At 41.2% G+C, this 12,097-nt stretch overlaps 1 protein-coding gene across 2 annotated transcripts in view; it reads left to right on the top strand.

Annotated features, from left to right (window-relative positions):
• FGD6 (FYVE, RhoGEF and PH domain containing 6) overlaps positions 1–12,097 on the top strand; it is a 107,186-nt gene that overhangs the window by 26,719 nt on the left and 68,370 nt on the right. The window contains exon 3 of one of the 2 annotated variants that reach the window (XM_022562397.3): positions 11,871–12,021. In XM_022562397.3, coding sequence (XP_022418105.1) covers positions 11,871–12,021 — 151 coding nt within the window. Of the gene's footprint in view, positions 1–11,867; positions 12,022–12,097 lie in introns of both variants that reach the window. The other variant, XM_022562396.3, reaches the window with a different exon arrangement.

Below are 12,097 nucleotides of genomic sequence, written 5' to 3'. Positions count from 1 at the left end.
TAAAGACAAGCAAGGAGCTGGTCAACAGTGTAACTAGTGGAAAGATACACTGATGCTAAGAGTGGAGGACAAAACGCATGTCCTTTCCTGATGCTGTCTGCAGCCTCTCAGTCTTGGAAAAATGGACGTGTATTCCCAGTGTACTCTGAGAAAGAAATGGGTTCCATATGGGTCTTTGCGGTTGTTGATGATTCATAACGGTATAGAGTATACCTTTAAGACAGTTATTTTGTGGGTAGTGCCTGAGGAAGAGAACTGGTAAATAGAATTGTTCATGTATGGTTTTATTTATTTATTTATTTTAAATGTATTTATTTATTTTTTGGCTGCGTTGGGTCTTCGTTGCTGCGCGCGGGCTTTCTCTAGTTGTGGCAAGTGGGGGCTACTCTTCGTTGCAGTGCACAGGCTTCTCATTGCGGTGGCTTCTCTTTCTGTGGAGCATGGGCCCTAGAGCGCGTGGGCTTCAGTAGTTGTGGCGCTTGGGCTCAGTAGTTGTGGCTCACGGGCTCTAGAGTGCAGGCTTGGTAGTTGTGATGCCCGGGCTTAGTTGCTCTGCGGCATGTGAGATTTTCCTGGACCAGGGCTCAAACCCGTGTCCCCTGCACTGGCAGGCAGATTCTTAACCACTGTGCCACCAGGGAAGTTCCCACATATGGTTTTAAATAAGGAAATGGACTGATTTATTCATGAGCGATAGTTTAACCTTCCCCTCTCTAGCTACTTATGGGCTCCCAAGAAGCCTACTATCTTTTTCCCCCATGTCAGTGGGAAATCCGAATTACAGGTTGTGGTTCCTGTTAGAAAATGGGAACATTCAAGTAGGCTTGGATAAAATAAGATCTAGGACTCTAAGCAGATGTCCATTTGGTTTAACTACTGGTTTACTTGTTAATTCCCCACTATTTTATTATAGTGGAGTCTGTATGTAATGTAACATTTAATTTTGTGTAACATGGACTATGTCATATTTCTGTAACACATAACAGTAATACCTTTAACTTGAGAATGGCTTGAGTTTATCCAGGCAGAGTCTGTTTAGATGTATATGCAAAGTATAATTAGGTATTCATGAAGCTAAGTTCATATACCCTTCGATATGATTTCTCAGGATAATCCTATTAGAAACCACCAGTGCACCTGCTTTGTACTTAAGGATCCCAGAAAATGGCACCCTCTTTGGTGGTTGTTTTAATTATGTCCTATTCACTCTGTTGGTGAGGGAGGGTCGAGGATGGTGAAACACATGACGCTGGACAGATGAGATTGATAGCAGTTTGTCAGTCACACGCACCTTAGGGGAGGAGGACATAGCATGCCACACAGGGCCACATGGAAGTTGCACTTGGGGACATAGGGAACCACCAGGGGCTGTAGTAGGCCGACTTTGTAGTATCAAGAGGGTGAGGTGACCCTTGGTTTCCAGGGGAGGATGCGATTGACTAGTTTGACTAATCCCACACATTGGCAAGGAATTAAAATCCTCTACTCAGGGATAAGCCAGAGCAGTCCCTGTGGTAAGGAAGGTTGGGGGACCTTATCTGAGGGAGCAGAGCGGGAAGAGCAGCTTGTAGTTAGGCCCTTTGGGCCCTCTTGGTTTTCCCCAGATGTCAAGGCAGAACACCATAGTGGTTTCATACCGAGTCACAATCAAGAGCATGGGCAGAGGGCCTGGTCATATTTTCCAAAAGTCTCACCACCTTTTCAGTGACTCAGGATTATGATGAAGAGACATTAGCAGAAGCAATGTGGTGTGTGATGATTGACACAATGATTGACACAAAAACACATGGCCACTCTCTTAGAGATGGTAGTCAGAGGGGGAGCTGTTCATCTCGTCCTACTTGCCACCCACTCTCACTACCCTAGCCTGACTCCCCCGCTAGGTTCCCTGCTCTAGTGTTAGAACTTGATAAAGCCAAGGGGAGGGGTTGGGTTTGGATCCCCAGCTCCCTTCATGGATGGATGATGTCTCTTCTGTCTTGCCTGCTTGCCAGCCATGTTAGCAGTAGGAACCTCTTTCTAACTAGTGAATCTCCAACTTCTCATCATACAGAAATGCACTCACCTCTCGCCCCTCATCACCCTCCACATCACTTCCATTCCTACCTCCAAGCCTTTGCTCACAGTATTTCCCCTCCAGTCCTCTCCCACTTAGGAGGCCTTTGCTCCTCCTTTCATTCACTGGAGTCCTCTCTCCCAAGTGCCTGTACCCTGCCATGTCTCTGACTGCCCCAGTCTGCATGGGCTACTTCTTTCTCTGGTTCTGTAGCCCTTAGTGCCTGTGCACTGCCCTTAGCATTTAGCATACACTTACTTTTAGATGTTCTCTTTTTAGAAAATGGTCCCTGCCTTTACCCTATTTACTGTGGTTATACTGATTCCTTTTGCCTTTATCAGTTTAAGAAAGTTTCAATTAGCAGGTGAAAAGAAAAGCAACCAATAGCATTTACAGTTTGAACATTATCTATGACTAATTCTATTAGATTATCTTCATCCAACCCCTAAAAAATGATGCATAATAAGTCCACAGTAAATATTTATTGAAATAAATGGCATAGTAGTTTTATATATATTAAATATTATAAAATATATATGTGAAAATATATGTATATAGGTACAATAAATGTGTGTGTGTGTGTGTCTAAATATGAAGTGTCTGCATGTATTCATCCCAACCTCATTATTTCTAGTGGCCTTTATTTCGTCTGGTACTAATGAGTTACACATTACATAATGAGGAGGTAAAGAGAAGAAATGATGTTGGGTCAATATCTCTAACTTTATTTAAACATTTTAAAAATTTTTCAACAAAATAAATACCATCTTTGCCACAATGAGAAAAGTGTATTGGGAACCTGCTATACATTTTACTTGGAGGCAATTCTTAGCTCAGTAGAATGCTTTTCTATTTGTATTACAAATTTCTATCTATATTTCTTGAAGAGCATTTTAAAGAATCATTCCTCAACCCCCCTAAGAAAGCAAAATTGCTGGTAATTAAATGTTTGGTACTTATTTTAGCTAGTCCTTGTTTCAGTAGGCATGTTTATAACAATTTATTCCACTGTGGCTAGGAACAGCTCAGGCTCTAACCAGACACCTCCCAGCTGAGCCTGAGGGGCAGGAGGGTCTGTTGGATTGTGATTGGCCTTGGGCTCCTTCTTTGTCCTTAAGATTGGACCAGGAACCCTGGAGGGCATGATCCTTACAGGCCAGGAGTTCTGCCACAATCCAGACAGCACTGCGGGAGATGCCTAATAGCATGGTGCTGTTTACTGTGGTCTCCTCAACAGTTGTGTGGTTACTCTGTGGCCCCTACAGACTGTTGAACAATCCCTTTACAACATCTTTTTCTCTTTTTAAAGCTGTCAACTGGCTAGGCAGAAGGTCAGTCCTCCTACCTATTATCTAGAGACTCATGCTAACGGCTTTCCTAAATAAGCCCCTACAGGCTGTAAGGGAAGGCATAGTCTATGTAACTTTCCCATGTAAGAAGTAGTTAAAAGGGAAAAAATAAAGGCAGTCTTGAATATGTGCAGACACCTGGGACTTCCCTGGCGGTCCAGTGGTTAAGACTCTGTGCTTCCACTGCAGAGGACACGGGTTCGATATCTGGTTGGGGAATTAGGATCCAGGCCAGGAATTCTCCTACAACCCTGACAGCACTGTGGCACGGTTAAAAAAAAAAAAAAAAAAAAAGTGCAGAAATCTAAACCTGGGGTGTGGGGAGAAAGGAACAGGAGTTTCTCTTTTTCTTCCTTACTTCTTTTTCTTTCTTTCTTTCTTTCTTTTTTCTAAATATAATTCTCATCTCCCTGTGAAGAAATAAGCTATCTCTAAAGAATTGGTGCTCTGAACCATCTTTTATAAAACTTTTCAAAGTGTCTGAGTTTGTGGGATGTGTGTGTGTGTGTGTGTGTGTGTGTTGTCTTTGAAAAAGTAAATAGAAATGTTTTCATTGTAAAAGCACCAAAGTGTAAATAATGAAGTCTCTGTCTTATCTCAGACCATGGTCTCAGAGGCAACCATTGTCATCAGTTTCTTCTGACTCTTTCTAGAGATATCTATCAGCATATTTGTGTTTGCCTGCCTGTGTGTCTATATTTTATATGCATACATATATATGTATATACACACATGCACACATATGCATGGATACACACTGATGGATACACACTGCTGTGTGCCTTGACTTCTTTTTAATCTAGCAGTATTCTTGGAGAGCAACCTGTATCATTGTACATAGACCTATTTCATTTTTTAAACAGCTGTTTAGTAATTCATTGTATGGATGTGCCCAATTTATTTAACCAGTCTCCTATTAATGGCCATTGATGGAAACTCCTTTTAAAACTGCTTATTTGTCCTTAAACCTTACTGACTCTAAAATCTGCTTACATAAAGTGGGTGTGAACATCTGGGTAGGTTCTCTTCTACTTTAAGGAATTTTGAATTCCATTTGGTTTTTAACCAGTTTTCAGAGTTTTTCTTCGATGACTATTTTAAATAGCAGCCTCAGGTACTTATCCTGATTTTGTTTTTGTCAGTAGAGTACAATTTTAAGAATCCTAGTAATAAATGCATTTCTGGGGAAGGGGCTGGTAATGGTATTTATAAGGGTAGAAGTTGCCCCTGTAAAATTAAGCAGGCCTGTTTTTCAAAGTTCATCACTAAAGCCTGGTTTTCCTTCCTACAGAGTCACCCAAAACCAGGTTTTTTGTTGTTGGAGGTGGTGTTTTTATTTGTTTTGTTTTGTTTTTTTCCAAAGCCAGTTTTAAAATAATCCTCTAGTCTATATTTCAGGGGATACTGGATATTTTTCTGTGTTTCCTTTTTTTGAAGCCATAGAACTGCAGCTTGCTAGTTTTAAAGGCTTGGTGGTTAACACCTCTAAAATTAATGAACCAATGAGTAAAAACACTAATTGTGTACATTTTACACTGCAAGTTTTTGTTTTTACACTTATTTTTGGTAACAAATTCCTGCTGTGCTATCCCTTATTTTAGTGATTTTATTTATTTGTATTGTGTGTGGTTTTTTTTTTAGATTTTTTTTTTTTTTTTAGTGTGAACCATTTTTTTTAAAGTCTTTGAATTTGTTACAATATTGCTTCTGTTTTATGTTTTGATTGTTTGGCCGTGGGGCATGTGGGATCTTAGCTCCCTGACCAGGGATCGAACCTGTACACCCTGCATTGGAAGGCGAAGTCTTAACCACTGGACAGTCAGGGAAGTCCCTATTCTGTGGTTATTAATCAAAATGTTTAAGTCCAAAAAGTTAATATACATTAAATTATATATTTTTTTTACTGAAATCAAGATAATAAAATCATTAATTTTTTAAATTAAAGTTTGCCCTAAACTTTAGGCACTCTAAGATACTGGGGTGAGGGGGTGGAGGGGAAGGGGGGTGGGGATTTCTGCTCTTCAGCTGTCATAACATCAGCCATCTATAGTCTTACATATTATGGAAGCATCAGTGTTTATTTTTAGTCAAAGCAGCTAGTAATGGAGAAGACCTATCAGATGATTTGGTTTACCTCTCAGCACAGAGGGTCACACTTGATAAACCTGATTTTTGTTGAAGTCAGATAAGTTTGTTTCAGACTCTGTGTTATTTCTTGGCTTTTATGTTCTGTCACCCTGGCTCTGCATGGACTTAAAATAATTATGTGCGCTTCCCTGGTGGCGCAGTGGTTAAGAATCCCCCTGCCAATGCAGGGGACACGGGTTTGAGCCCTGGTCCGGGGAGATCCCACATGCCGCGGAACAACTAAGCCTGTGCACCACAACTGAGCCTGCGCTCTAGAGCCCGCGAGCCACAACTGCTGAGCCTGCGTACCACAACTACTGAAGCCCGTGTGCCTAGAGCCCGTGTTCCACAACAAGAGAAGCCACCGCTTGCCACAACTAGAGAAAGCCCATGTGCAGCAACGAAGACCCAACGCAGCCAAGAATAAAATAAAGTAAAAATAAATTAAAAATTAATAGTAATAATTATGCAAGATCCTGCGTTTGGAAAACGTAAAAACATGACATGAATATATGAGTCTCGCTTTATTAGAGGATGAAAATGCCTGTGTAGGGCTGATTCCCAAGTTGTGCCATGTTTCCTGAAAGAAGTAGAGAGAAAACTTGCTTATTTTAGGGGTAGTTCCTAGGAAAATCATGTGAGTAGGGGGTAGAGAAAATTCCACATGTACTGCATAATTGAGAAGAGGACCTGAAAATAAGAAGAGGAATGGTTTTTAAATTGTTTTTTGTTGATTTGTTGCATGGTTTTCAACCTGACACTGGAATCTGCAGTTCCATAAGGGAATTGAAGTAAAAGAGTAAAAAGTTTTCTGGGGAAACTAAACAGAAACAATTTTCCAGTGAAAATTGTAAACCTATTTTATATACTTGGCATATTATAATACAGAACTTATTTTTAAATTTTTTTGCTAATTTTTCCATGGAGTGTTGTTCATCCTTCAAGTTTTCCTTGGTAGTTTTTCCCACTCATTCTGTGATAAACATGAAAGCAGCCAAAGGAAACATGTAATCACCAAGTCATAATGAGACAGCATTTGCAAAAGAATTTTGACATCCTGAGGACTAGCAGGTTCTGTTCAGTTTGGTCCAGGAGTAGAAAGAAGAGGTGGAGAGAGATGCCAGAGTTTAGATTTATATGTTGTGACTTGGAAATGAGAAGGAAACTTTGAAGGTGAGAATACTGGAATGAACTTCTTTCTTCACATTTGGGAGGAATTAAATGGAGCTCAGAATAAAATCACAGGCAAGAGAGGAAAAAGATAACTGGATTTGTCAACAACTGAGAACAGGCTTCAGTGCTTTGAACGCATTCTTCAGTTAACTTTGCTCCCCTTTTCCTTTTTGTGCCATCCTTGGCCTCTTTCCTCCCCTTGCTGGACTCTTTAATTTAATAGAGTTTCACAAGTTGAACCTGGCAACTTTTATGCCTGGCTTGGCACTGTGCAGGTTTTATGTTCCTAAAAACTCTTCGAGGAAATGGATTATTTTTTAAAAGACAGTTTCTTTTGAAAATGAGATCATCCTTGATGTGACATCTTACCTGAAATAGAAATTGATGTACTTCCAGTGTAAGATGTGCTGTTTATATATAGAAAATAACATAAGTAATTTTTGGGACTTCCCTGGTGGCGCAGTGGTTGGGAATCGGCCTGGCAGTGCGGGGGACATTGGTTTGATCCCTGGTCTGGGAATATCCCACATGCCACAGAGCAGCTGAGCCTGCATGCCACAACTACTGAGCCCATGTGCCGCAAGTACTAAAGCCCGTGCGCCTAGAACCCGCGCTCTGCAACAAGAGAAGCCACCGCGATGAGAGGCCCGTGCACCGCAACGATGAGTAGCCCCCTCTCGCTGCAACTAGAGAAAGCCCGTGCGCAGCAGGGAAGACCCAATGCAGCCAAAAATAAATAAAACTAAATCTTTTGAAAAAGAAAATAACATAAGTAATTTTTTTTAAAAGTGATGGCAGTAAATAATCATCACTCCAAATGCAAGGATCCTTGGCATGTGGAATTGAAGGAACAGTTGCCTAATGAGTAGAAATTTACTTCTGGCTTTACTTGTCTCTGTTTTTATCCCCGTGTACTTGGAAAAAATAGTATTTTCTGGAAACCAGGCTTCTTCCCTGTTAGAAGCAAATCTGACTTGGAAAGGATCGGCTGGGGAAGGAGAACCCGGTTTTGGCTCTTTCTGGTTGTTGTTGCAGGTTACTGTCCTCTACTTCATTTATCAAATTATGTAATAACTAGGCAGGAAAGTGTGCAGGAAACACTATGTCCTGTTCCTTTAACCCTAAAAGTAGACTGTATTAGGATTTATCTTCTGACAGTGGGAAGGAAGTGTAAGGAACGGAGGAGCGGCATAGGTAAAGAATCCATGTTTCATTATCAGGAATCTAAAATTATTAGATGGCTTAGAAAGCGGTTCACGGTTATATGGGAAAATAGATTAATCAACAGGTTTTTTCTGTTTAATTATTTAGAGGTGAACATGTATGTGGATACTAGGTACTGTCTTTCCTGATTTTGTTGCTGACCCCATTATCTTTCCTTTAAAATCAGATCCTTTGTTGACATATTTCTGTTTCGATTGATGTCACCCTCATTTTGCTGGTGACTGTTCACGAAACCTCGAAGGAAGACTCGAGTTTCTCCCCCTCCTCTTTACCCTAGCTCTGGTGATTTTTCTTCTTCTTACATACAACCCTTCCTCTCAATTCCTGATGTAGCCACCCTGGCGCAGGCTGCCTGCACTATTGAAATTAACTCCTAGATCTTCCTCCACTTCTGTCACTGTGCCTACCTCCATTTCACCCGTAGTTCATTGGTTTTGGGTTATAAGATTAATACTCTTAAAACCGCATTTTGCTGTACTCACTTTCCTCCCTCCTAAGCTTGAGAAATCATAATTGGTTTCTACTGTTTACCATTCAGGTATGTGGGGAGCTCCTTTAGCTTCCACTTAAGCTGTGAGATCATCAAGGTGATCTCACTGATGCTAATAAACAAGGATATCCTTTCCTCTGGTTGGTGGGGGGTGGGGTGGAAGGTGCTGTGCTTACAAAGCTTGACTGACCGAGGAGGTGCCCTTCTCATCTCTGTTGGCACTAACAAGAAAGAAGTATGGTAGTGACAAGCTTGGAGGTATAGTAAGGAAATCTTTGAGGTCTACTGGAAGATTGGAGTCTCCTTGTTGAAGGCCTACAAGATGAGTATAAACTCCTTAGCTATTGTTCATGCTCCTTGACAGCCTGGCACCTGTCGTCTTCTCCAAGCTTGTTTTCCATTAATTACTTACAGGAGATTCCGCTTGTAGCCAAAATGTTTTGTTTTGTTTTGTGAATACCAACATTCCCACTTCTACACCATTGATTATGATGTCCAGATGTCCCTTCTCCTTTAAACCATACAGTTTTTCCATTATTCCCCCCCAAACCCTTCTTTGTGATCACCACTACCATATATACTATTGGAAGTTCTGAAATATAATACACATTGGTTTCTAATATCATTTTGTTCATTCAGTAAAAATTTGTTGTGTGCCTATTACATATCAAGTAGTATGCTGGGGATTCAACTGAAAAAGAGAATTTCCTTGTCCTTGGGAGTTTACATTTTCATGAGAGAAACAAATATACCACTGAGTAAGATCACGTAGGATTGAGAAAAGCCAGGTAAACTAATTTGTGATAGGGAGGGGGCAGTCAGGGAAGGTTTTCTGTAGGTAAGCGATTTTCAGAACTAAAATCTCCCAAAGTTTTATGGCGGTATGTTTTGATCCATGTTTTTAATATTTAAAGCTTATTTATTTATTTGTCCCCTCGTTCTTAACTGTTAACTTTTGTAAACATTTATATCCCTAAATGGATGTGGCAACTAACTGGTTACTATCTTCTTAATAATAGCTCTCCGAATGTTGATCCAGGAAACACCTCTCAGCGCTCTTTAGACAAAATAAACCTACATTTCCTCACAGGTGCGACAGCCCTATTACTGATTATTCGAAATTTTTACACTGTTGAGTCCAAAAGAGCTCACAGATGGGCTGATCCAAAAAATCGAATTACTGGCGTTTTGTTACAACCAGATTCTGATTCAGTGGGGTGGGACAGGGACTGAAGTTTTATTTTTCTAAAAAGCTTCCTGGTGATGCCGAAGCTGCTAATAGATTGAATATGTTTTGAGTAGCAGAGTTTCAGAGTATCTCTTTAGAGTTGAAGAGGTAAAGAATTAAGATGAAAACAGGTTGAAGGTATATTTTCTTCTGTTTATATGGATGGATCCTGCAGTCTGTACATCCTAACTCTCATTTACTGTCAGTCATCTAAATCAACTAATTTCCCAGCTGGGTTGGGCTCCTATCCCTGAACCCAGAGACAAGCGAATCTTGCCAGTGATTTGACTAGAAAGCTTCTGTTCTCCACCCCCCCACCCCACCCCAGGGGTGAGTCTTCTCCATGTCATGGGGAGCTATGATAAGATATGCACCCACCTAATTGAGGCTGTGATATGATTCCCTGAGGCCCCCAGCCACTGAGTAATAGGAAACCCCATCTTTACCAGAAGGAAGTGTTCCTTTTGGCATTCTGCCTCCATCCAACTAGTTTGTGTAACTGTCAGGCTCCCGGAATGGCTTCTGAGGCAAGTCTGTATCCTACAATGTGTAATCAGGAACTGGAAGAAAATTTATCTTCAGCTTTTAAGATTCCCAGTAGAAATTCTCATAACTTGTAGGAAGCTTGGCAGTTGAGTGACCTGCCCATGACCTGAGAAAGGAACCTGCTAGAGTGAAATGCAACTGTCTCTTTATTCTGCCTGAGTATTTCCCCTGACGATTTTCTGTGGATCTTTTCCTGACTCTTCTATTCTGCAGGTATTCTTTCTTTCTTTATTTTTGGCTGCATTGGGTCTTTGTTGCTGCAAACGGGCTTTCTCTAGTTTCGACAAGCGGGGGATACTATTCGTTGCAGTGCGCGGGCTTCTCATTGTCGTGGAGCACGGGCTCTAGGCACGTGGGCTTCAGCAGTTGTGGCACGTGGGCTCAGTAGTTGTGGCTCACGGGCTGTACAACGCAGGCTCAGTAGTTGTGGCACATGGGCTTCGCTGCTCCACAGCATGTGGGATCTTCCCGGCCCAGGGCTCAAACCTGTGTCTCCTGCATTGGCAGGTGGATTATTAACCACGGCGCCACCAGGGAAGTCCTCTGCAGGTATTCTTGTTGACTGCAGACAGGAAAGCAGTTGCTACAGACAATTTGTTCCTGACTCTTTACAACTAAAGCTAGAAAGAATTATTTCTGTTGCCTTTCTTGGGAACTTTCCTATGGAATTTCCCCCCACAGATTGGACTGCAACAGTGGCTTTTAGATTCAAGAGATCTAAAAAATGTTAGATCTGAGAAATGTTGTTGATGACAGGCTGGCGAGAAGCAGTTGGTAAATGGCCTGGTACAGGGGTTTTCAAACTTTAGCCTGTATCACTTAGGGGTCCTGCACCTCTAGGGTTTCTGATTTAGCAGGTCTGGAGTAAACTGGAGAATTTGTGCCCATCCTCATTCCTTCCCATGTCTTGTGATGTGGTTACATGAAAGGCAATTGGTGATAACCAGAGAGATGGGCATGGGCACATGTCCACAATAGTACATTATGATCATCATCATTACCTCCCAGTCCTTGTAGATTTGTTACTTGCTTTAAAAAAAAAAACAAAAGCAAACCACTGAGGCCCAAAGAAGCAGCACCTCTTCTAATGTTGGAACATGAACATGGTTGGTAACCCAGCTCACCTCCTGTGAGGCTTTTTGGTTTGTGCTGGTAGAGACCTGATTGTCTAGAGTTAAGGGATAGGATGGGGGCAGCTGGGAAACTTGCTCCTTACCCACCTTCCTATCACAGAAATACATGTTGGTTTTTTTTAATTTTTAAAATTTATATAATTTTTAAAGGTCACTTTCCATCTACAGTTACTACAAAACATTTGGCTATATTCCGCATGTTGTATAATACATTTGAGTCTATTTAACACCCAATATATTGTACCTGCCCCCTGCCACTAGTAACCACTAGTTTGTTCTCTGTATCTGTGAGTCTGCTTCTTTTATGTTACATTCACTAGTTTCTTGTAAAAATGGATGTTTTTCAAGATGATCCATTTTAAACCCAAAAGTAATTTGGGTTTTGGACAACTGAGATAGGGAAAGGGAAGGGAGAGTTTTGTTGATCTGACTCTTTTTATCCCTCCAAATCCCTTAGATGTGCCTTGCTTACACCACACAGTTTGTTTTTGGTAGCATTCCTTGTTCTCAAAGGTGACTAATGAGATGCTCTGTATTGCAGCAGTTCTGGAGCATCCCAGGAGGGACCCAATGATCTGGACCTTCATCTTAGTGACCTTCCTTCAGATGAAGAGGAAGTCATCAACAGTTCTGATGAAGACAATGTCAGCTCTGCTTCTAGTAAAGGGGAGCCTGACCTGCTGGAAGATAAACAAGTATGTTGTTGGTATTTAAATATTTCTACTTTTGCGTTTGTTGGCCTCTCAGGACACTCAGAAGTAATATTTATTA

The sequence above is a fragment of the Delphinapterus leucas genome, chromosome 11 (assembly GCF_059928025.1).
Source record: "Delphinapterus leucas isolate spDelLeu-1000000601 "Yukka" chromosome 11, BTC_Dleu_Yukka2, whole genome shotgun sequence".
Taxonomy (NCBI): domain Eukaryota; kingdom Metazoa; phylum Chordata; class Mammalia; order Artiodactyla; family Monodontidae; genus Delphinapterus; species Delphinapterus leucas.
Note: the sequence above shows the minus strand (reverse complement) of the source record. Positions and strands in the feature narration are given on the sequence as shown.